This window comes from Molothrus ater, chromosome 4 (assembly GCF_012460135.2).
Source record: "Molothrus ater isolate BHLD 08-10-18 breed brown headed cowbird chromosome 4, BPBGC_Mater_1.1, whole genome shotgun sequence".
Classification (NCBI taxonomy): Eukaryota; Metazoa; Chordata; class Aves; order Passeriformes; family Icteridae; genus Molothrus; species Molothrus ater.
The window spans coordinates 53,934,095-53,960,788 of NC_050481.2; the positions used below are offsets into that span (position 1 = coordinate 53,934,095).

The window sequence follows — 26,694 nt, forward strand, 5'->3', positions numbered from 1 at the left end:
AACAGATGATGCCAGCCTGACTGCAGTGACAATCCATCTCACATCAGTATGGGCAGGGCCCTTGCACTGAAGCCTGAGCTGTTGAATCACAGAGGCTGGAAAACTGTCAAAGGCGTAGCACTGCCCTCCCAGAGAGGGTGTGGGGCACAGCAAAAGGACTCTTGGCATCGTTCTCAGGGCAATATTTTGTCTCATGCAAAGACTGGCTCCAACAAGTTCTGAAGGAAGCTGTGCTCAGGCCTTCTCTGCAGGGGAACACATTTTGTGCCTTTGATCTGGGGAGGAGTTCAGCAGATGCCTGAGATAGCTCTATACCTAACCAAAGATGAATGAGGAATCTGTGACTACATCTCTGTGTATGAAAAGAATAAACAGGAGCAGTTAACATGAGACAGAACACAGAGAAAATTTCTGTGAAAAGAATAAATAGGATAGGGATAGCAAAACTGATGTATGATCCCATCTTTTCCTCAGAAAACAAGAAAAAATAATCTTGCAAGTAGAAGTGTCTTTATTTTCTCACCTGACAGTATTGGAGATGATACCCTCTAAGCTGTGAGCCTGAAAAAGTAATTCCATATTAAAAGAATAAGAGCTTTTACAACTCTGACAATAACATCACGAAACTCAGATCACTAATTACATTTACTTTATTCAATTTAGTAGTACATGCATTTTAGACAGTGATTCATATTATTTACTTGCACAAGTAGTCATTCTCAATGTACAATAACCATTGCTTTTACAGTGGAATTCATTAGCATGCACTTCACACAATCATGTGCAAAGTTATTTTTTCCAGTTAGAAAATATTAAGGTAATTATTTCTAAATTGATTTTATACATGGAGTTTCATTTTGGTTTTATGCACACATTGCATAGTTGATGCTTAGCTTCTTCAGAAAGACTGGGATGTGGTACCACTATTGTTGAAACAGATTAAGTGACAGTAGCAAACAAGAAGATTTGAAGAAGAGGCATAACTTTCAGGGTTGAAAGGTCTGCAAGTACAGCCTAGGATGAAAATCAAAAAGGCTTGTTAAATTTGACATTTGAATTAAATTTCCTTAAAGCAAGTTAAGAAGTCAGGAAAATATTCAAATACTGACTACAATACTGCCAATAATCAGATGTGGACATGGCTAGAAACAAATTATACTGGTTTATGTTAGTACCGTATGGCATAATTTTTCATTCTAACATTTAAAAGAAAAAACAGGTTTACTCAATGTATAGTACCCAAGTAATTTTATTTTAGCCTTTAGCCTTACTTCAAATATACACTGCATCATGGGTGAATAAGGAGTCTAACATTTCAACTTGTTTCTAAAAATAATTGGGAATTAAGAATCCTTATCCTGTGGCTTGGCTAGTACTTGTGAACTAAGTCCAATGTAATGCCTCAAATAATCAATGTCTTCTCATGAAAGTATGTTTTAAAAAAAGCCAAAGAAAGTGATCACAAACTCTCAAAATCTGGAAAAAATATCCATCACTGTATTTTTGAAAAAAAAAAGAAAAAAATTACCATATATAGTAATAATCTTCATGTTAATAACTTCATTTTCTTCATTTCCTATGGCAGTACGCACAGTGAAATTTCAGATTCACACTGACAAAGTAATCTTGTAAAATTTTTGTAATTTGTAGAACAGAAGCAACTAAAATGTACTGAGGAAAAGGGTACAAACCTCTGCAATATTTCAAAAACAATATATCCCACTAACACAGATTATATATTAAAAAAAAATTAACTGTAAAAAATAATTTTGTAACACTGCATTTTTATAGCAAATATGCTTTATTTCCTTTTACTCCAGAAAAGCAGCATTATGTACTGCATGCTCACAATTTCCTTATTTTTTATCTAAGGTAAGAATTTAGGCAGAAAGATTTGCACTATGCATCATGTGCCATGTGAAGCTTAGGTTACTCCTACTGGCAAAGCATCAGAAACTATTTCAATCTCCTCTAAGTGAAACTTATCCTTACTTCAGCTGCAGCCAGTGATGTCACCTCCATCAGGTTGACTGCTCGGAAAGCAAACACAGCAGCTGCCAGGACTGAAAGAAAATGTCCAATATTTAGGTTTCTGATCTGATAAGTAGTGGTTAGAACTAATCTTGATATAAAATACCAGTTTTCACTAAGTTTAATTATTTTGATTCTGAAGAATAATATACAACAGGTGGCGATATTTAAGTTTCTTCGACCGCTCTTTTAAACAGACAGGAAAAACACAACATTCTTTCAGGAAAGTCTGAGTGAAAATGCCTGAGTTTAAGATGAATAGCTTTTAATTAAAAGGGACAAGCTGTCTTACATGTACAAATGAAACCAAAACATTTTCTCTTCTTCTCACCTACTTTGTATTTAAGAAGTGACTCAACTGAAGATACATATTTTCTTTAAAACATGTATCTCAAACCTTCCTAAACATGAGGGCATTATTTAGCTAAAAAATTTTAAAGTGTCTTAAAAGATGCCACTTCGAAGGAAGAAATCCAGCAAAATCAGGGGGATTCTCAATTGCTTTAAGTACTGATGAGGTAGTTGCCATAAATAACATGAATCTTGTACTTTGTGAAAGGTGATCAATTAATTTACCACTACCACTGAAGCTGGGAGAACATCCTGTGTTCTGTTCAGAGGGCACTTAGCATTTTTTGAGTATTGCCATTAAAAAAATTACCTGAAATATTTTTTATTAAAGATGCAGTACTCATTCAATTCCATTTTTCTAGATGATATATGCTTTGACATGTACGTAACCTGCTGTCTGCAGGTTGTCAAAGAGCAGCTATTTTCTTCTCATCAGAAATACATTGAAGCTAATGAGTATTTGCCTTACATTCACACAGACTTCACATGTTTTGTAAAAATAATTCTATTACCAGCAAGAATTTCTAGAGAATTGTATCCCAGGATTCTGTCCCACAGAAGCAAGAGCTGGTCTGTAGCTAAATAACCAGAAAATGCTCGTACCATCCATTTAAATGAAATTCGTAGCCTGCAAACAAGTGACAAACAATGGTTATTATGTTTCTGCCTCCCATAATGACCAGATTGTCTATAAATTGAAAGTATTTTATTATCTTTTTGCATTTCTCTTCTCTTCCAGGAAGAATAAGCATTTTCTCTTGTTGCAGTAATAATCAATATTTTAATTTGCAACAGTCATCATAAAATTATTTAGCATCTCATTTGATAAAGTACTAATATCATTCTCATAATCATTCTGATCAAACAATCACATTAGAGTGATCTTCAGCTATTACCAGCCCTTGATGTTTCATCCTTTGTGCTATTATGCTATTAAGATGGATACCAATTAAGACAAAATGGCTTTCAGGTTCTGTTGTGCCTGGTGCCATGAATTCATTATTGAATGACTCTTGCTCTCTTGCCTCTTCCAGTACCTTCTGCTGCAACTAACACATCTCTGTGTCTGCTGTCCCCTTGGAAATACATCACTTAGTTCCAGCAGATACATGAATTACTGAAATTTAGCTGAATAATGCAGCATAGAGCATTTCTCACAGAGCAATTCTCTCTCTTTCACAGAGCATACAGAAGAAATGCACAAAGCACAGATATGCAGGTTAGACAAAGCACTCCATCTGACTCTTAAGGAAAAAAGGAGCACTGATGGCTATACTTTTGTGTCATTTCCTATAGATCTTCAATTAAAACACTACAGAACAGCATTTTCAGAATATTTGTAACAAGTCAGAAAGAAGTACTTACGGCTGAGCTCCAATTTCTCGGAGGTGATAGAAGAGCTGGGGCAGATGGGTTTGTAGAAGAGTCTCAAAAAGCAAACACAATGATACAATGCCCTAAAGAAACAAGATCATATCATGACTAACACTCATCCTGTCAAATATGGGAAAACAGTAGCAGCATGTAAGTGTGCATGAATTTTTAATTCAAGCAAAAAAACACTATTAATGATACAGTATTCAACTCAGGTGAGAAAGGCACAAGCAATTCTAATACCTGCAGTCACTAAAGCCTTGCTCCTGAAATTCCAGGTATGTATTAGCAACATAGTATGTTCTGATAGTCCTTTGCAAGTCTGAGTTACTGATGGTATTTGTATGTCAGGGTTGAAGTACTTAATGGGTGATTATAATGTAACCTACTTGAAATATTTCCACTTTGGTGAAACGGACCTCAGTTGCACTAATAAATAAAGGATGTGAGAAAAAGTATCTCTCTGATAAGTAAAACCAAACAGCAATAGGGATAACTACAAAAATAGTTAAACAGAAACACATTTTTAAATTGTTTCAAAAATTACCATGGAAATGAATAGACTCTTGTTCAACCCCTTTCACTGCTAGTAAAGATGGAAAGCACAATACATAGCCTTGAAATGGTATACAAAGGATAGGATTTTCTTTTAACCAGGAAATATTTTCAAAAAGCAATGTAAATCTTCAGCACTTTTTGAAGGAAAAAAGAAATATCTACTCTGTTTTATTCTTGACAAATAGAAGACAAGCCAATTTTTACAACTCTTGTACATTCAAGACAGCTGATCCTGGTCAAAAACAGACAAATTATTTAAACTCATCTCATAGTACTAAAAAGCACATGCTGTCATACCAAGATTCTTCAGTTAAAGAAACAGACACTAAATTGGTATAACAGAAACAATATCTCCATACATATATTTTAGTCCCTTTACCCCAGACAATATTTCGGAGTCCATTTACATATCTTTAATGAAGGTGAATTTGTGTGACTCTTTGAACTGAGAAATCTATTGGATTAAACAACTTGACTCTTATAAAAGACCCCATACCATCATAAAATGAGAACTTACTATTTTAATAAGGTACATGATAGCAAAGACTAACACTGACATAGAAAACAACAATATCCAGACTGGAATTACCTAATAATTTTTCCAAGCTTGCCTGAAATATTTTAGCATATTTAAAAGGATACATTTCAATCACATAGAAAACCATGCTACTATATATTATTGCTCTGTAGCAAACAAGATATCAAGTGAGTGGATTTAATTCCTAATGAACTTACAGAGGGATGAGAAGAGATGGAATGGAGTCTGAAGAAAAAACGCACATACATCTCACGGAATATCTGATACAATTTGGAAGGTTCATGGTACAGAAAACAAAGTGGAGCAACTGAAAGGATAAAAGAATTATAATTGACTCAACACTGTAAACTGCTAAAAGAGTTCAATGATTAAGCACATGAAGTATGAGGAAAAGCCAGGTAATTTATAGTACCACAATTTACAAAAACAGTATTAAACCAGTCATTTAGAAAGAAGTATTTCATCACAGTCTGTCATTTAATGTAAAAAGTCAAAAAAGGGAGTGTGATACATTCTACATATTATTCCTACATATTTCAAGAAGCTAAACCAATAGAACCTGCTTACTACTGTGCTGGCCTCTGAACCATAAGAAACATGCTGTAAGGAGAGCACCCCTAAGGTGTAGGGCAATGTGAACAGTGCAAGCTTTTGATTAAACTGTCTCTAACTTTCAGTGTGCCATGGGGCCAGTGACCAGCTGCAAACTGATGCCCAGTTTGTAAGACTGCTTGAAGACAGATATTGTGAAAATGAAAACATTAAAAGAACAGCTTTTGCTTGCCACAATAACATCACTAAGTATGACAAACTCATAGAGACATGTTTATTTCTTACAAGATGTGTAAACCATGGACATTTGGTAGTTTACTGTTTAGAAGTCTTCTAGCAGACCTGATTCAAAATAATAATTGATTACATTTGTAAAACAGCAGCTCTGAAACTTTGCTTGTTTTATAAAAGTCTAGCATATAGATAAATCTGTTACATGTATGTGGTACTCAAACATAACCATCATTCCTTGAGACTGACAGTCCATACACTCAATGCATTTTCACAGACAGCTGTCATACTTTTTTGTGAACAGCCTTTTGATCTGTCCAGTCATCATGCTGACTGTTTCACTTTACAGGCTTAATCATTTTAGCTGACAGTTTACATTTTAACACACTCATAGTTTCTATCTCTACATTCACCTTCCCTTCCATTTTATTTACAATAAGCTAGGGATATGGATATATTTATCTGCATATGAATGTACACATACACACAGAGATATATGTACATTTCTTAATATACGTACAGATATATGCACGTGTGAATTTATTTTCTTATCTAAGCATTAGAGAATGTGGCTTAATAACAAAAATGGTGTCTGAGAGGTGGGGTGCTAAGGTAGGGTGAGATGTTCACAGAAACATGTATTTCCATAGGGGGCAGAAAAGCAAAGGGTGTTACCCGTGCTCGTGTTTTTAATGCTTGAAGATGGAGGTGGAAAACTTGTCAGTGTGCACATAAAGCCCTGGAGGGTAACAGAACAGCCTCTGACAGCTGGCACCCTGACAGTGAATGCATGCAAACAGGAAAAAGGGTATAGGATTTTCCTAAGGACCCAGACACTTCCTCACATAGCAGCACAGCATGGAATACAGCAGATGCTCTGCTTGGTCCCAGCCACTGTAGCCACAGTCTTGAGCTGCATTACCATCTTTCTGCTGCCTTGCTTTTCACCCTTCCTCCTTCTCAGAGCCAGCATATTCTGAGCCTGTGTAAAGAGCGAGGACAGGAGGGAGGGAGGAAAACTCACACCTCCGCTTGGGAGACTCTGTTCTCAAGGGCAGAGTCAAATCCAAACATTTTGAAAAGCAGTTCACACAGAACAAGTGAACATCTCTAAGTGAGTCCCTAAAGAAGAGTTTGTATCTTAAGTGCTCATTACTCCAAAGACTCTGGATTCCCTACTCAGGTTCAAATTTACATTTCATATTTCAATTCCATTATTTTAATGATTGTGTGTGATCACTAAACTTCATTATTAGCAAAACATAGCATTTTAAGTATAATCTTAAAATCTGCTTGCTCTGTGATGCTATGAACATCTTTGATAAACCAAAAGAAAAAATTGAAAAGCCGAAACATCTAATCTCATGTTTGCAATACCTGCAATATGTCTGTAACCCCAGGAGATTTTTCTGCTTTTTTTTTCTAAAAATCTTGTTGATATTTGTGCTTTTCTCTGTGCAGTAAATTAGCATGTATTTTATTACGTAATGCTCTTTTAACACCTCTTGTAGGTAAATGTAGAGAGCAACAGGCCTTTCACATTATTTATGTTTTCAAGAACTTTTTTCATGCGTAACTTGGTCTATCCAGAAGTGAAACACAAGGAAAGAGCACTTTGTTGGTAAACTTTATCCCTCTATTCATATACATTAAGATGTATAGATTAGCTCAGCTATTAGCTCTCAAAGAAGGAATTCCCACATGGCAGCAAGCTGTAATATGAGTAAATAAAACAGCCTCAAAATTAAAAAAAATCATATTCAGCAATCTTCATACACAAAAAACCATAAAAGCACATACACAAGTTTAAAAGTTGCAGAAAAGTATACACAGCTTTAAACTTCAATATGAGGAAAAAGCAATCCTGAGGTTTTAGCTTATGAGAATCACACTTACCATACATAGAAAATCCATGGAAAGGAATTACACCTGCAAAACAAAAATATTTCTTTTTTTGTTCTTTAATAATCCTCTTTATGCATGCAATAAATATTATTCCGCCTCACATTATCAAATTGTATTCTGCCTACATCAGGAATAAAGTATTTCCTTGTTATTGCACCTGCACAGATCTCCATCTTGTACATACCTACGTACAGTATCACCTATGTCAGTACAACCAATGATATGCTTAAACACAAGCTACAGTTCCTAGACAGTCAAGTAAAGCTCAGTTTCCATGAAGTTGATACACAGAGGCTTTGCTGATATCAGAACCTAATTTCAGATAAATGACAACCCATAAATGTCATGCACTGACAAGAATGGAGTAGGAAAAAAAGGAGGCCAAGACCTCTAGTAATTCATGTAGTACTCAGATAGAACATTCACAGTACTTGGCAGTTGTAGCATGACAGCTTGCTCCTCTTTCCCAGCTGATCTTAGCTCCCATTCAGTAGATTTTATATAATACTGCTAAGAGGTGGCTGCTTTGGCAAAAGATCGTAAGAACAATGCTTCATGGCTCTGCAGGAATTGCAGAGGCAAACACAGAAAAAACGTGAAACAAAAGTAAGTACTGCAACTGACTACACTGACATACAGAAGACATAAAAGACGAGGCCAGAGACATAGATTTAAGATTGGTGACATAAAGCCTTGAAAGCAAGAGGAAAGAGCTTGAAATACAAATGGATGGAAAGGATTCAATAAGGGATTGAAGTGGTCAAGGTAAGAGCTGAAAAAAACAATTTTAATAACTGAAGTTATAACAATAGCAATGATATTAAAATTACATAGATCTGTTGTGTCAACACACATTTTGAAAGGAGAAGACTTTAGGGTGTGGTTTGTTAAGTACTGAAAAGCTGGGAGGTCAGCCAGTTTCAGCATTTATCATTCAAACCCTCTAAGTGCTGATACAAGACTGAATACAAGCTGCTGTATCACAAGTTGTTTTCCTTCTCCTTCCCACACACAAACTCCATTTGTGATCACTAACACCAGGCTGAATGGGGGTTTGGAGTAGCTTCCATCCAGCTTACTCCTTTAAATTAATGAATTTCATAGAGTAATAGCAAAATATAATTTGTAATAGAAAAAGAAAATACCATGTATTTGAGAAAAAAAATCTTTCCAAACTACCACTAGAGGAGGCAATAGTATAATTCATACCATTTGGAGGATAGAAAACAGCATATTCTTCCATTCCAAGTTTTCCTGTGAACAATCAAACACAAGGAAAATGTCATTAAGCTGTAAAAAGGTATAAAGATTTGAACAATTTAAATTAAAAAGTAGATTTTAAGTTACAATTACAAAAATTGTAACTAATTACATTATTGACCATCTGTCATTGTCTAAAATGTGGCAAGCAATGCAATGGACAGGTACAATTTCGGATATAAAACTGAAATGCAGCACCAATAAAGAATGATGACAAACAACAAAAAAAAGTTAAATTTCAGCAATGCTGTTCCATTGAGATTCTATCTGGGTGTGTCTTAGGAGATCTAAAGGTGTTTGCTGCAGACCTGGAAGATAGTGAAGCTCTAGAAGGGAATAAGGGCAGACTGACCTAGGGACAGGAAAGGCCTTCAGATACAACCACAGATAAAAAAATATTCAAGGCACTGTTAGGTCTGCAACAGAGGAAGATGGATGTTCTGATGTAACAAACAAATATTTAAGTAATCCGCTGGATACAAAAGAATTAAGTGAAGAAAATCACTGATCATATAACTTTTTTATCTTCCTTGCAAAATGAACACATATTATTAAACCATATTTTAACTATAGAAATCAATAATCCAAAATACATTAATAAAATTTAACAATTTATTTAGAAATATAGAAGTGTGATTAAACATAATTGCAACTAATTAAAACTTGCAATTATTTTAGTTCTAAAATGAGAACATTCAACTAAAAATTTAATTAATTACATGAAAATTTATAGAAAATTCTGTGTACTCTATTTACTCTTCACAATAGACTTTAGCACATGGAACTTTTGTCAGGTTCAATGGAATCTGGACCTTGATATTTTCCTATAGTATAAACTGACTAAAATTAAATAAAAAATAACCTGCAAAATTCTTGCCTACAACCCCATGGAAACAAAATCCACTATTCTCCAATTGTACAAATGAGTTGTTTCATTAAACTAAAAATTATTTTCTTCTTTTCCTTTCAACAGTTTGCCTGTTGTGCAGCCAGGAATTATAATCTGGGAGGATGAGTATTTTTAGCATAAAGTACATCTCTTGGAAAATCAGCTAAAAATAGGACGTACAAGCCTTTAGGATTTGCACTGCACAGATTTAGGTATCAGCAACATCATTCCCCAGGATTGTCTAGGAATATGCAGGATGTTCTCCTTTGCTGTGTTTCTGGGCTGCCATGGCTCTGTGTCTGAAGTGAGACCTGGGATCCCACTGCTGTTTGCTCTCAGGTGAGCCCTTTGCTTATTTCAGGGAGTAGGTAAAGAAAACTCCATAATTCAGTGGAAGACAGTAAAAAAAAAAAGGAATCAAAAAATTAGAAAATAAACATTACTTATAGCGACATAAGAGGCAGCAAGATGAAAACTCTCAGCAGAGGTCCTGCACAAAAAATTGTACTTAGGGATCATATTTGGCTACATACACCAGGCTAAAGGCACCAGGACCAGGGAAATCAACGGGAATGTAGAAGATGAAGGTGCATGGGAAAAGAAGTGATTGGATTACTGAATGACTCAAGAAGGAAGGCAAAATTAGGAACCTCTAGGTAAAATCAAGGCAGGTGAGGTTCTAAGATGCATGGAAACATCCAGAAGAATGGCATGGGAAGCTGACAGAGAAGGCAAGTGGACTGAAATAAGAAATCTAAAGAGTGTTAAGAAAAATGAGACCTCAAGCCAAAGAACATCCAAAAATAAGCTAATACTCTGGATGATGTCATGCTTTTTTAAAAATCAGTGCAAAGTATGCTTGGTAAAGCTCTACTCTCCCACACTATTGAACAGAGCCCACAGTTCTTCAGCAACGTGTTCTGCTCCTGTCTACAAATATTTGCAAAACTCACTGCTTTGCAAAGACAACATTCTATAACAACTTCCAGTTGCTAAATTTATTGGAATTGCAGAGGACAATATTGTCTATTTAAATGTCTAGCTCTAATGAAGACAGGCATTGTCATGATTTTACCATATTGTCATATGGTGTTTCGTTTCTCCTGGTGAAACACTGAAGAACTATATACAGGAAAGTGGAGTAAAAGAACAACATTGCAATCTGTCATCAGCTTCTAAACTGTCATAATAGAATCTATGCAGAAGTCAGCTGGATACATTTTTATTAACATTCTTTAAAGGGTAGTCTACTAGGTGTAATGAACACAAAGCAAATTCATATACGTATTAGTGCATCAGCCAACAAAAATCTACATGATCTTTCTAAAAACAACTGTTTTTACCTTGTATGTATGATTTGGGTGGGGTGGCACTACTGTAAGTAAAGTGCTCCAGTACAGATGTATCTCGGGAAAAACACAGCAACACCTGCAGAAAAGAAAGTCAGCTGATTAACCAGATCAAAGCAATGTCAAACAAATTTAATGTCTTAATTAGCACCTATTAGATGCTATTTAAGAGAGCCAATAAGGTTGAAAGCTCTTCACCACCTTAGTTTGTTTTCCTGCTCAAATTTCCAGGCTCACTTTGAACTTGCTATAATTTTACATTCACGTTCATTTGTTATCAGTTTATATCCACGTTCTTCCACCCTCCTCCTTCCCCCTCGGCAGGTGTTCGTCCCCTTCTGTCACAACATTAGTGACTGGATGTGTACCTGGCTGCTTTTACAGCTTTTAGACTGTTTTTCAGCTCAGTTACTATGACCTGGGGATGTCCTAGTAAGTGAATAAGCAAACTAATCATTTACACTCTTGAATTTGTGCAGCTCTGGAAGAACTTACATTTGCTTTCATTCCCAGGATCTTTACAAAATGTTTGCATGCAATTCAGCTCTTTCAAAAAACAGATTATAATGCTCACCTTGTATCTTAAAGATCAGAAATGCACATTGCATACTCTAAAGTATATTTGTGTTTTATTGTTTACATAAATGAAAAAAAACTGTATTCACAGCAACTGAGTATAAAATTAAGTAGTAAAAGCATTCATAGGAAAAAAACACAATAAAGAATCTCATCCTCTCTGGAGTTGTAAAAATGGTAGTAATTAGTATTGTACTTAAAAATCTTCATGCACTGAAAGGCTGCACTATGGAGAATGTACACGAGAGGGCAGACGTAAGGCAGACTTCAACTCACTGCTGACTTTTGCACACCTGAATCCCTCTCTCTGTTGGGGTTTAAGCCCAGCTGGAAACCAAGCATCACTGAGATGCTCGCTCAACTCCCTCCCTCTCCCTCTCCACCCTGCTGGAATGGGAAAGAGAATCAAAGTAAAACTTGTAGGCTGAGAAAAGAACAGTTTAGAAAGAGAATAATGGCAAATGATAATAATGATAATAAAAGACTAATGCCAGACCCTTCCCAAACCCAGATTGGCCACCCGATTATGGGTAACTCCCCCCAATTTCTACACAAGGCATGACATTCTGTGGTGTGGAATACCCTTTCATCAGTCCTGGCTATGCTCCCTCCCAGTTTCTTTTGTGTACCTCCTCACTGGCAGAGCATGACACAAGGAAAAAGTCCTAATAAACACAACTTAGCAATACCCCAAAATATCAGTGTGTTATCAACACCATTCTCATTCCCAATCCAAAACACAGCACTGTAACAGCTACTGAGAAGAAATAACCCTAGCTGAACCCAGGACACTCTGCTCTTGAAGATTTTAAGAGTTTATTTTAACTGTAGTCAAGGTGTAAAAGGAGGAAATGTTTCACTACATAATTTATTGTGAATAAAAATGAATGGATTTTTCCTTCCACTAATTGGTGCAAATATCTTCCACATATCAACATTTCTCAAAAGGAAACAAGCAAAATGACACACTTGACTATTATTGCTTTAATTTTTTTTTAATGGAAAGCAGGTCATATTTTGAGAGTTTTTTCTTTTTTGAACCTCAAAACTATTTCTCAAATATAAACATCTTTTAAAAATGAATAATACTTTCTTTATCTCAAACAGTTTAAGCTAAATATTATTTTTCTGCGATACACAATCATGTTAATAGCTGCCAAAATATCACTGACAATAACAATGCACAGGCAAATGTAATTCTATGTGTATGTTAACTGAGGTGAACAAAAGAGAAACTAATCTGAACAGGACATAAACTATGTTTTCTCATAGGGGAAAGAATGTAACCTTTATTTGAGGGCCTCTTTTTTAGGAATACATTGTCCAGTACCAGTATCTGGAAGTCTTTAAATGAAGACTCTGCATCTTTATAAGTGATAGACTCTAGCTCAAATCTAAGTTATGACTATACCCAAAAAACTCTGGGCAAGGTTCTCTGCACATATTCATTCTGCAGGATATAAGACTAAACTATTCAAATTGAATTTCTGGCCTGAAATAAAGAATTTACAAATCTACCAATCCATGTGTTATTTTCCTCATTAACAAAATTATAGTACTAAAGAAAATAATGGCCCTTTTCAATTACAGAAATATTAACCAAATTATTGGACATTTATAATCCAACTGAAAAGAAAACCACTGAATTAAAATCATTGAGGGAAAGAAAAAAAATCCAAAGTCAAAGCTTTTATTAAAAAGAAATTACTTTACTAAAAGTACCTGTATTTTATTTCAATAGTTATGAAGAAGTAATAAAAATAAGTAAACTTTGGGAAAAAGAAAGCAAAGATATTAAAGGAAATAAATTATGTCATTTCACAGTGTTTTTCCTGAAAACAGTTGTATGCTACTGAAGAGGTACCAATAATGCAACAAAATATCCTCATCATTACTTTAAGCCCAGATTTTCTCACTGATGGGCATTTCATCTGTTCCACAACACACAAAGGACACACTCTGCTCAATGACTTGGAAAACTTAAGAGGCAGTAACTAGTCACGAAAAAAAGTCATAAACCCAGTGCAAACCCAGAATTAATGTATCTGGTCTAAACTAACATTTTCATTATCTATCTTACTTAGCCAATATTTAATTCCATTTATCATATTAAATCAATAAATAATATCCCATATCACAGTGACTCATACTACAAAATTTTTCCAGTGGCTATAGAACAAAATAATTTGGCAGTAAAGCATTTGCAAATTAGGTTGGAAGAGGAAATTATCAAGGAAAATGGATAACTTTTTTCTAGAACAGCGTCTGAGGAATACTACAAAATAGCAATCAAAACTAGAGCAACAAATAATTAGAAGTTTGAGATATTTTCTGCTTCAAAGCCCTGCAGTAAAACTAGCCACATAATTTTTCAGAAATTTTTGGTGAGTCTTCTTCAAACTACTAAAGACAGTTTAGTCCTTTTAATGATTTTTCATTCTGCAGCTATTCTTTTAGTCAGTAGAGATATAAAGAAAGGAAAACATTCAACTGAGTTATATGTTGAGAATGATGAACAAAATCTATTTCTGATGGTCTTAAAACAAAAGATTATATCATATACTAGTTCATACTTCTTCATAGTTTATAACCTGTCTACTGCAAGTAGACAGTTAAAGACTAATTAATGCCATGGTAGTCTACATAATGAATGAAAAAGAAATAGGAATCAGATTTTCACATCCCAAGATGAAGACACAGTATTACAATAATGAAGATCATCTTTGACCATTAAATCAAGAAAAATTCTTACATGTAAATATTTAGTAAACAAATATCAATGTTTGAGTTGACATTATTCAGACAATTTGCAAATTTCACAAAACCACAGAATAAGTAGGTTGGAAAAGACCTTCAAGATCATCAAGTCCAACCAGCCCTAACACCTCAACTAGACCCTGGCACCGAGTGCCACATCCAGTATTTTTTTAAACACATCCAGGGATGGTGACTCCACCATCTCCCCAGGCAGACCATTCCAATACTTTATCACTCTTGTTGGATCGGCGGGAGAAATGCGGCACTCAATATGTCTCGAACTTTATTAATAGTCACACATATTTATATTGGTGTTAATGAAGGCCATACATATTGCAAAGAAGAGCTCATTATTGGTTAGTTACTTATCGGCCAACTACGCCTACTTCTGTATTCTTACGGTTATTCTGTTGCTACTTCTACATTCCTGTGATTATTCTGCTGAAACTATCCTCATATTTTTGGCAAAAGATCCTCTCCTCTATCCTGTTGTTGCACCAAGGGCACAATGTCCTTGCCCATCATTGGACACTGACTGCTGACTCCTAGACTTGTCTCCTTCTAGCTTAACCAGCGGTATCATGTCTACGTGACCTTTCTCAGGTAGTCAACTGTCCACAAAGCTCTCCACAACTCTTTTCGTAAAAAACTTTTTCCTAATATCCAACCTAAACTTCCCTTGGCACAGCTTGAGACTGTGTCCTCTCATTCTGTCAGCTGCTGCCTGGAGAAAGAGACCAACTCCACCTGACCACAGCCACCTTTCAGGGAGTTGTAGCAGTGATAAGGTCACCCCTGAGTCTCCTTTTCTCCAGGCTAAGCACCCCCAGCTCCCTCAGTCGTTCCTCACAGGGTTTGTGTTCCCAGCCCCGCTCCAGCCTCGTTGCCTCCTCTGGACAGACTCGAGTGTCCCAACGTCCTTCCCAAACTGAGGGGCCAGAACTGGACACAGCACTCGAGGTGTGGCCTCACCAGTGCCGAGTGCAGGGGAAGGATGACCTCCCTGCTCCTGCTGGCCACACTGTTCCTGATCCAGGCCAGGGTGCCCTTGGCCTTCTTGGCCACCTGGGCACACTGCTGGCTCATGTTCAGCTGGCTGTCGAGCAGGACCCCCAGGTCCCTTTCTGCCTGGGCACTGTCCAGCCACACCATCCAGCCTAGAGCACTGCAGGGGGTTGTTGTGGCCAAAATGAAGGACTCGGCACTGGGACTTATTAAACTTCATCTTATTGGACTCTGCTCATCCATCCAACTGTTCCATGTCTCTCTGCAGAGCCCTCCTACCCTCCAACATTTCAACACACACTCCCAGTTATCTGCAGATTTACTGATGAAAGACTCAATCCCCTCATCCATGTCATCAATAAAAATATTGAACAGAACTGGCTCCAGCACAGACCCCTGAGGGACACCACTGGTGACTGGCCCCAGCTGGATGCAGCACCAGTTCACCACCACCCTCTGGGCCCAGCCATCCAGCCAGTTCCTAACCCAGCAAAGAGTGCTCCTGTCCAAGCCATGGGCTGCCAGCTTTTCCAGGAGTGTGTTGTGGGAGACAGTGCCAAAGGCCTTGCTGAAGTCCAGGTACACAACACCCACAGCCTTTCCTGCATCCACCACGTAGGTCACCAGGTCATAAAAGGAGACCAGGTTGGTCAAACACGACCTTCCCCTCCTAAACCTGTGCTGGCTTGGTCTGATACCCTGGCCATCCTCTAAGTGCTGTATGATGACACTCAATATAAACTGTTCCATAACCATACCTGGTACAGAGGTCAGGCTAACTGGCCTATAATTACCAGGATCCTCCTTCCCACCCTTTTTGTGAATGGGCGTCACATTAGCCAGCTTCCAGCCATTTGGACCCTCACCAATCAGCCAGGACTGTTGGTAAATGATGGAGAGTGGCTTTGCAAGCTTGTCTGCCATCTCCCTCATTACCCTGGGGTAGGTCCCATCTGGTCCCATAAATGTCCTCCACACACTCAAAAAACTTCCTGGACTGCCTCTTTTCTGCTGTATTAAGTTCCCAGCAAATGTCTGGTAGGTTAAAGTCACCTACAAGAACAAGGCCTGGTGATCCTGAAACATTCTCCTTATAGTTGCTGCTTATGGAATAAGTTGTCCACCTCTTCTTCCTGGTTGGGTGAATGATAACAGACTCCCAGTAGGATGTCAGCCTTGTTGGCCTTCCCCTTAATTCTCACCCACAGGGACTCAACTTCATCGTCATTAGTTTCAATACCCATGGTGTCAAAAGCCTCCCTAATATAAAAGGTCACCTCTCCACCTCTTCTCCCTTTCCTGTCTCTTCTGAAGAGCTTGTAGCCATCCAGTGCAGTGCTCCAGTTATGTGACTCATCCCACCACATTTCCATGATGGTGACTACATCATAGCTTTGCGGCTGTACCATGGCCTCTAGATCTTCCTATTTGTTACCCAAGCTGTGTGCATTAGTGTACGTGCACCTCAGCTGGCCTACTGATTTCACCCCTAACTCAGGCTTACCACCCTTGGGCCTGCTTCCAGGGAGCCCAGCTGCATCCCCTTTTCCCTTCAAACCTAGCTGAAAGCACTCTCAATGAGTTCCACCAGTTCATGAGCTAAAATCCTTCTGCCCTTAACAGAGAGATGGAGCCCATCCAGTTCCAACAGACCAGGTGCCAAAAAAGTTGCCTCATGATCAAAGAACCCAAAATTCTGTCAATGACTCCAACTCTTGAGCCACTTGTTGATAATGTGGGCTCTCCTATTCCTTTCATCGTTTTTCTCTGCCACCAAAGGGACTGAGCAGAACACTACCTGTGCTCCTGCCCCATGAACCACTTGACCTAGTGCCCTAAGGTCCCTTTTAATTGCCCGGACACTCCTGTTTTCCATCTCATCACTGCCAGCCTGAGTATCAGCAGTGGGTAATAATCAGAGGGCCGAATCAGCCCAGGGAGTCTCTCAGTAATATCCTGTACCCAAGCCCCAGGGAGGCAACAGACCTCCCTGTGGGATGGGTGTGGTTGACATTTGGGGCCCTCTGCTCCCTCAGAAGGGAGGCACCTACTACAACCACCCTGATTTTCTTTTGATGTTAGCAGTGGTGATCCATCTTACAGATGAAGCGTAACTGGGAGGCTCACTGGGCAGGTCATTTTCTTCTATGTCATCTGGCCAACCCTCTTAATTCAGGGCCTCACACCTATTCTGAAGTAGGCACCTGGGTAGGTGATGGGAGTTGAGACGAAATTTTAATTCTGAAACAAATTCATATTCAATATTGTGCTAATTTTAAAAAATGAAAATGTCATAATTTCATGAGGTTATAGTTTTAACTATTAATGTTTAAATTCTGATTTATAAGCAGACATGCTTGAATAGTATGCTTAAACAGTGCTGCATGTTTTTATATCTATATGGATTAAGCAGCATTAAGTACAGTTTCTTGCCTAGCTAAATTACTAGCAGTTTTATGTATTCCCATCAAAGAAGAAATTATTAGAGCTAGTTTCACATAGCTCTAAACAAAAAAATTAATCAAGTCTAACATAACAGATATGACTAAAGAAATCAAAAGCACTGTGGAAATGTTAAGTTTGCTGCATAACAGTTACGTTGACACTGCAATCAACTACCCATTAAGAAATTCATAGACGTAATCTCCTTCTAATTATGGGCATCTGATAGGCACCAACAAACATAATTCTTTATAAATTAGCTGGATTCCTGATTCCTAGAAACAGTTTTGCAATGGGAGCAATCCTAGAAGTAACCATACCTGTCACTGCCTTATTTAGAATCAATGTCTTTAATTTTAAAATATGTCAATATGCTTATTGCAATAGGTCACTGTAAAGTAAAGGAGTATTTTAAATAGAACCCTGAATATACTTCTCATGACTTAGTTTTTCTGTACACAACAACTTTTAATTATTGGGGGTTATTTACTGCAAAGCTGGAGAGGGGAAAAATATGGCCGACTTTGTATTTTCCAGCTTAGTGCACTGGAAGGACATTGTGTATGGTCCTTAATAGCAGGAGTTGTAGAAGCCTGCCCTGCTTAATCTGTTTAAGTGTCCAAGATTGCTATGCAGAAGAGAAAGTATATGCAGTGAATAGATATATCTGTCCCACTGTACTCTGCCTTACAAAGGCAGTTCTCTCTCCAAGGATGATACAATCCCACAGAAATATACCTCCTAGGTTTTCTAACCAAAAAATAGTTACATACCTGATATAAATAATCCTCAAATACAAAATAGTAGTCATCGTTGCTTGCTGTCAGCTTTACATCCTGTAATAAAAAAATACAAGACTTTGAAGCCAAAAGATCTCTCTTCAGACTCCCATGGATGCTAAACTTAACATGGTGACAGAAGACACTGTTTCACTTTCATTCAAAGAACTATAGCTAAGCTTAGACTCCACATTTTAAAATTTAAAAAATGCTGTATTAACTTGATGATTAAGTATTCTATATTAAGAGTTGAAACTTGAAATGGAAGCAGTCATACCCTGTTGGTTCTTTCTCACAAACCCAGTTACTCATTCAAATGAAGATATCATTTCTTTATGACTTAACAGTTCAACTCAAATGTCTTACACAAGAGACAACACAGGCACAAGGAACAAATTCACAATAATAAGTTCACATTAATGATTTTTACACTCCTCAAAACCAAACCATCTAGTATTTTCTTTGTTAAAAAAACCAACAGCAAGATACAAGCGTGATAAGCACATAAATCACTCACTGTTTAGTGAATCACTTACTTTGTAAATCAGGCTGTCCACTAAAAGGTTGTGTTGAATCACATTTGACTTAAGCTGTTCATAATACAAGATGTCCTAAAATTAAGAATATTATCATCATCTGAGACGTGACCTGAATTTATATTTAAAGTAAAAAAATTAATTTTCAGCAATTTAAAAAAAAAGAAGCATGTGTTCAACTGAAAAAAGCACTGCATATTTATGAAGCATCTATCAGGGTTTGTGTCCAAAAATGTGTTACATTTCTTATGTTGTTAAAATTTTTTCAGTTATAAAACAAAAGTCTTACCATTTTAATCTGATTCAACATTTCTTCTTTGTCTGCTGAATTTTCATGTTACATTGATTTGTAAACTTTTTCTCTCTCAAAAATATGTTGCATTTTCATATAGACTGCAGCTTTTCTGAAAATTATAGGTGGTATAAAAATACCATACCTCCAAATATACTTATCTTTCCAAACTGAAATTAAGTACATTTCAGGACTGCAGTGAGCAGCCTTCTTGACCTTACAGAGAGAGCCATATCCCAAAACATTCATACTGTATCCACTTGAGCATAAGGAAACTCTGAAAGGAGCTCATGGGCAAGAGAAAACAGTACCTTTCAGCAGAACCCAGCAAAGCTATTTTAAGCAGAATCTGGACATTCACCTTCTCTGAAATAAAGGTTTGGATAACTCAGCAACCTCTGTGCCAGCACAGTCCACCTTGTGTCCTGTCATGAAATCCCTGGCACTAGAGCTACACTCTCACGGATGAACTGCTGGCAGGTCATGACCCATTTTTAGTCACCTTGCCATGTGATTGCACTTGCCTCTCCATCTAACAAGGACAAAACAAATACCTAATCAGATTACATAAAGAGAAAACAGACAGAAGAGTTAAAGGAAGACCCTCCCAGTGAATACTTGAAGAAGGTCCAAAGCTTATTCTCCTTTTGCCAGAGATCTGTGAAATCTGCTTGTGAAGTACATCCTTCTGCAGCCAAAGATGATGACAGTCTGTTGCTGTAACTGGGTTTTCTGCTGTTTGAATGGTACAGTGGGGACCTTTGGCTAGTGATCCTAATCTCAAAAACCTTCTGATAAGGCAGATATACATAATGTCCCATTATGACATTCTACATTCCCCACAGAACTTCAGAAATACTGTGATTCATCTTGGCATCCATGAGTATTTACCTTATTTTTTTTTGCTGACATAGAAAACATTAAGAAGTAGTTTTGGTATATACAAGATGGGTTTTACGAAACACTTTTACTTACTACCTCACCTATTTATTAAGTTTTTAAACTTTGGAAACTACATTCAGTAATACCTATAGCAAAGTAAAGCACTGATTTTTCCATGCTGGAATTTTCAGAATTAAGATTTTCCACCTATTAACTCAAAAAACTAAGAGGGAGAAGAAAAAGCCTATCAGATAATGAACAAACTTCTTTCCTAAGCACTGTTTCAGTAGCATGCAGAGACTAAACAATTCTGTAACACTATGAATAGAAGGAAAAAAAATTAAACAGATTCTCAGTAAGTGTGTGCCATCCATTTCATGCAATGAGACAGACATCCCACAGGAAATAATGGTGATTCTCTGATTCAAGATCATATGATTAAAATATATATACAGCAAATTGGACTGTTTACACAGACAATATTAACTGTGACACTGTTCACCTTCAAATGTTTGTCTTTGCAACCCTAAAAAGGCTCTTTTAACACAGTTCCTCTAAAGTGTACCATTACAAATGAAAACTGAGAAACAATTCATTGTCAGGCAATGTGTTTATACATTTCCAAATAATCCTGCATACAGAGCTCACAGTTTATCATTTTTATTATTACAATGCTAGATTGTTAGTATCATTCTTTGCTTGGCTGTATATTAGCTTTATACAGAGGCTGAGCTTTACTGAATAAAATTGTCCAAACAACAGTATTGGATGCTAGGACACACAGTGCTGCCCATACCAAACCCTCATAACGTTTCACATCAAAGAAAGGAAATTCACAGTTCATGTGATTTAGAGATTCATACAGCTATAAATGTAATAGAACCTAAATTGCAAATCAGAAATATTACAGCAAGGAATGTCTGCAGACAACTCAACTCCAGCAGAGGAACTATTCACAAGAGGTAGAGAAAAGAAGTGTTAGATAAATCCATAAAGTCTATATGAAATTCAGCAGATCATAAAACAGCCACATGTATATGGAAACTGCTTGCTATACTTCACAAAAAAGAAAGCCATGTATTCATTCTATGCAAGAAGAACATCTCAGGGTGTTAGCATTTTGGCAGTAGTCACAGCTTCTGTGTAAGAAACATTAGTTAATGCAATGCTTAAACTGAACCATGGCTATTCAGCTTATAACATAGCTGTGGTAATCCACGTGCTGTTCTACCTGATCCATGGGCAGCTTGCTAGGAGTCATTCAGAAAATCTGTATTTTAAATGCATGTACTCAAAGTCATAAAACAACTTTAACTTAGAACTCAGAATAAAAAATGCTATGCAAAAATAGTCTTGGAAAAGAAGACAGAATATTATGACAGCTGTTACATTAGAACAGTTTCAGTTTTGCATGAAGAAAAACATCTACATGCACTTACCTCACAGCTTAAATTATTTTCTTCAACATAGTGTGTCTTGTCCCAACTTGATAACCTCTGTTTTCTATGGGGACTGTATTTCATTGTTTTTCAATCCTTTATTTCAACAATCTCAAAGGAGTAGATTAATTTCACAGTCTGCATCACTTTATCTGCCCTTACCACTTTGTCTCAATGTTAACATTACCATTTTCTAGCCACTTGCCCTCATCTTTCTAGAGTTCCTTAAGCATCATCACAAAGTATTGTCTCACTACTAATTCCTTGCACACAATCTACTCAGTTCAGTCTCAAGGCTCTGGATCTGGCAGATTAAATGAAAAGTTCTACTGCACTCAGTCTCAGAATAATGTATGTGTTTAAAACAGTTTATTTTTTCATCTATAGCTGACAAGTATCATTTGCTAAGTGTGCAAAAATTATCACAAGGTAAATTATTACGTACATATAAAAGCCTCACATCAAAGTTTCCCCAATTATGCAAAGACCTTAAAGAGGGATTTAACTTTTTAAGGTATATCAAATATAGTAACTATGGCATGGCTTCAGATACTGCAAAAATTTCATTGTTGAGGACTTGCATCAAATCTAAGGTACAATGAAAAACTGTTGCAGTACAAGGGAACATAGAAACAACCCACATCTCACCATCTCCTCTCTAAGTCTTTGATTGTACCTATGTAGAGTATATGCCATAATACATAAAGCAATTTATAAGATATGTAAGTGCATATGATGACAGGATCAAACAACCATGAAAAAGCTTTTTATAAAACTTAGCAAAGATATGAGCAGTTCAGTCTTCTCAGATATTTTTTCTTGTCCCTTCTAAAAAAATCAGCATCATATAGGAAAATCTCAGGAGTCAGTCAGATCAATTGAATAATTTGTTCTACAGTATTTTGCTCACATATCTATTAAAAATTAGGAAGAGTGGCAAAGATTTCAGAGCACAGAGCTTTTTAAATCACAAAATGTTTATCAGTTTCTGTGACAACTCAGTAGAGCATTTCTATTTTGGAAAAAACATCACTAGAAAATATGTGCTTGCACTTTGGTGTTCTCACCTAGTCTTCACATTTTACTCTCCCTTCACTACTTACCTCTGGCTGATTGGAAATGTTAAGAATGAGAGCCCACAGATCAGCTCGGAGTGCTGTTGGACATCCCTGACGAACATACTGCTGAGCTGCAGCACTATCTTGCTCTGCTAAAACTGTAAGAAACAAAGCAGGTAAAGAGTTGATGTAGTGTAAGACTTCTATCAAATACCTTAATTTTAACTTTAAAAACTGGCTTACCATGCTGCCAGCATTAGCTAATAGGCAAATACTGAAAAGATCTCATTTCCACACTGCAATTTTTAAGTAATTCCTTGGGAAACAAGGCAATTGGTATTAATGAACAAGGCTATACTACATTTTGTCATAAAAGAGCACTTAGTATGTACACATGACTATATCAAGGCTAGTTGCAGCTACTAAGCTGGCATCATGCAGAACAAGCAGCCATTTATAGCCACAAAATACTCCTGGTTTAACTATGAGTGGTATCTCAGTTCAAACAGGAGACTGCCACTCATTCTGGCTTTTTTTGTGTCTTCCTTCTTTCCATGTTCACTATATGAGTATCTTCAGAGATAACTGTGGGGCAGAATTTTCCATTCCAGAGTGTACTGTCATGTTCTCTCATTATTGGTGTATTTACTCTAGAGGATAAAGACATAAAAAGATATTGGTTTGCCTTCATATTGACATAAAACAAATACTCTACTGCTGACAGGTCTGCTTATTTGGGTCACAGTTGTGAAGCTTCAGGCTACCCTGTCACAAGGGCCTCATGCTGAATACAGTACCATATATACTATAGAACAGATTACCTTGTTCCCTACTTCAATCTATAAACTTGAAAGACACACATCTTCAGCTACTGTAATCTAGTAAAAGTGTTCCTCACCAAGGGTGTGTGATTAACTGTACCCTGATACCCAAAATGTCTTTCACAAAAGAGAGAGTTGGGAGAAATTTCTGTTATTATCTGGACATTACATAGGTGTCCGACTGCTACTCGGAAGTTTCCAAACCCACTTCCTCTAATTTTTCTGAAGTATCTATGAAACAGTTTGCTTTTCTATATCTCATTGAATTTGATATTCACAGTATCTGCTCTGATATGACATAAAAGGATGAGGTTTGGAATTAAATATCTATCTAACTGATTTTTCTTTCCTTCCCTTTTTGCTTAAATACTGAATAGACCAGCTTGCCAAATATTTGTTTAACTTGCAGAGCTCTAACACAGATATTTCTGTGATCCTTTGTTCCTGCATGAAGAGGGCAAAAAAACCCCATTCCTACATTCCCCACAGAACTTCAGAAATACAGTGATTCATCTGGGCATCCATGAGTATTTACCTTATTTTTCTTACTGACATAGAAAATATTAAGAGTAGTTTTGGTATATACAAGATGGGCTTTACTAAACACCATAAAATAAAATCCTCAGACTTGGCAATACATCTAATATAAAAGCAAAATCAATACCTCAGTGTCAAACAAAGTCATAAGTAACACCTGTTAGAGCATGCAGCAGGACTTCCACTGAATGAAAAGGAATTTCAGTTTTTGGTCAAGGCACTTACATATTTACAAAATTGTTGGTCTTTGAATATAGGAAAAGCTAAGGTATTCTCTAGAACAGAGCAGCCCAGTATAGACAATATGATGAATATATATATATACACACATGATAAATATGAATGACAATGTGGAGTTGAATGAATGGCTCAAGAAGTCCTGGAAATATCATTTATTTGGAAGAATGGGAAAAGAACAGAGAGGTGGACAGTACTTTAATGAGTTGCTCTTGGATTAGAAAATTGACAGTGTAAGGACAGAAAGATTACAACAAAAGAAGTAAGAAAGAAAGAAAGAGAGAAAGATCATTGTTTTGTTACTGCAACAAAAAAATTACGATTAAGCACTTTTGGGACAGTATCCTGCCAATTTTTTCCTTTGATGCTAATGTTGAGGAATCAGAAGAGTAATGAGTAAACACTGGTGTATTTCAACCATTCCTTGTATGCTTCTTCTATAAGCAAACTTAAACTATTAAATTATTATTTCTTTTAACTTCCTCTTCCTTTTGTAGGTTATTTCTTAACCTACAAAAACAATCCTGGAACTTTTCAGAAAAAGCAGTATAAAGAGACAAGTAAGTGACTATTCCACAGTGGCTAATATGGAATACTAATACTAATTGCTAATACTGCAATATTCTGCAATTGCAACTGATTATTAAAAAGACTATTCTGACACAAAGGCAGAGATGTTACAATATTGAGATCTTTGTGTGCAGAGAAGGGACTCCACAGAATTTTGATTTTGAACTGAAATTCAGTAGTGGAATAAGTTAAGTTGCCACCAAAAAGATGTCTATGTGCTTCCTATTTTGTTTTCATTGAAACACCTATGGAGCTTTTTATCTGACAGCTACTGGTAGATTGCAAATGTTTGCATTTCTATCCCTGTCCCTGTCTAAATGATAACAGTATTAGTGATATAAGTGATTGTCTATCTAAATGACAATGGTATTACTGATAATGCTTTGTGCTAGTCTAAGTTCTAAAAATTCTAAAAGGTACAGCCAAATACAAATTTACTAAATGCATTCTTAACTACTCAGAGTTTATTACAGATGAAAACAGATCCATACCTTTCTGCCCAACACGTACATGTTCATTTTCAAAGAACTCTAAAAAATAAAAATACAGAAAAGCATGGCAAAAAAAAAATGAAAGACACCCCAGCTGATAATGCATTTCATATTTTTAACACACATCATTACATTCAGTTGCTATTTATTGCTAACATTACTAAAAGCTAACCTGCACCAGAGTCAAAGTTCTTTTTCAAAACTAATTTTGTGTTTCAAAAACACAAATATCAAAGCAGCACTATACTACATGATTTTCAACTAGGCAAGTTTCCATTTAAAAAGAAAAATCTTGTGATACTATAGTGATTTCCATTTTTATGCAGAAATATCATTTTAAAACCTCTTCCTACAGTAACAGATTCATACATGGAAAACCAACAGAGATTATATGCTATTTAAGTTACTGAATATTAATATATGGATATGTCCGGTAATATTTAAAGAATGGTTATTTTATATGTTTGTATGTATAATATATATATATACACACATGCATACATGAATACACCTATCTGTTAGCTGGATTAACATTTACTGATATTTTCTGTATTTCTGGAAATAGGCAATGTGGTTCTCTAGATCCTGAAGTGTTCAAACATATTGAAATTAAGGTATTCTCTACTTAAGGTGATGACTTTAAAACTTCTCCAAATCTGACTCTTCACATATGCAATGTTTTCTATTATTAGCTATATTTTACTATGAAAATCCCTACAATCATAGTTACAGAACAAATATTTATAGTTTACTATGGGAAAATACACATTTTTTTTTATAATTTTGAAGGCTTCTACTCTTTAGTGTTCTGTTTGAATGACTGGAGCATGGCATTAGCTTACCAGGAGGCACTTGTGCTGAATCATCAATACCTAGCTGTCCTATATTTAAGCCTAGTTCACTAAAGTCTTCTTTCTGAAAAGGAACAGAACCATAACAAAGTAATGAATATGTTTCATTCTCTAAATCATTTGAGATTTCTTTTGAAAGGCTTAATGTGAATATTTTCTGAACCAAATTAATTTCTTCTAAATGCATACATTTGAAATAGAATCCCACATCAATCTTACTCTAGTTTTAGATATAAGCCCCAGTTTGCATGTCAAGTATGAGCTACACCTGGTTGTAGTGAAGTGGTGAATGAAAGATTGGATTTAGGATCTCTAATTCCCATCTCTTTTCCAACCCAGAGGAAGGTTTTTCTACTAGCATATAATCTGCAAGACCCTCATCA

At 36.4% G+C, this 26,694-nt stretch overlaps 1 protein-coding gene across 1 annotated transcript in view; it reads right to left on the minus strand.

Annotated features, from left to right (window-relative positions):
- Positions 1 to 632: 632 nt before the first annotated feature.
- Positions 633 to 26,694, minus strand: part of TBC1D19 (TBC1 domain family member 19) — a 48,920-nt gene continuing 22,858 nt past the window's right edge. The window contains exons 9-21 of the mRNA XM_036382198.2: positions 26,303 to 26,375; positions 25,461 to 25,499; positions 22,850 to 22,962; positions 19,134 to 19,208; positions 18,592 to 18,654; positions 11,033 to 11,117; positions 8,750 to 8,794; positions 7,532 to 7,564; positions 5,050 to 5,159; positions 3,748 to 3,839; positions 2,895 to 3,010; positions 1,993 to 2,063; positions 633 to 1,014 (exon numbers count right to left, since the gene is read on the minus strand). Of these exons, the coding sequence (XP_036238091.1) occupies positions 940 to 1,014; positions 1,993 to 2,063; positions 2,895 to 3,010; positions 3,748 to 3,839; positions 5,050 to 5,159; positions 7,532 to 7,564; positions 8,750 to 8,794; positions 11,033 to 11,117; positions 18,592 to 18,654; positions 19,134 to 19,208; positions 22,850 to 22,962; positions 25,461 to 25,499; positions 26,303 to 26,375 (990 nt within the window). The 3' untranslated portion in view covers positions 633 to 939. The remainder of the gene's footprint in view (positions 1,015 to 1,992; positions 2,064 to 2,894; positions 3,011 to 3,747; positions 3,840 to 5,049; positions 5,160 to 7,531; positions 7,565 to 8,749; positions 8,795 to 11,032; positions 11,118 to 18,591; positions 18,655 to 19,133; positions 19,209 to 22,849; positions 22,963 to 25,460; positions 25,500 to 26,302; positions 26,376 to 26,694) is intronic.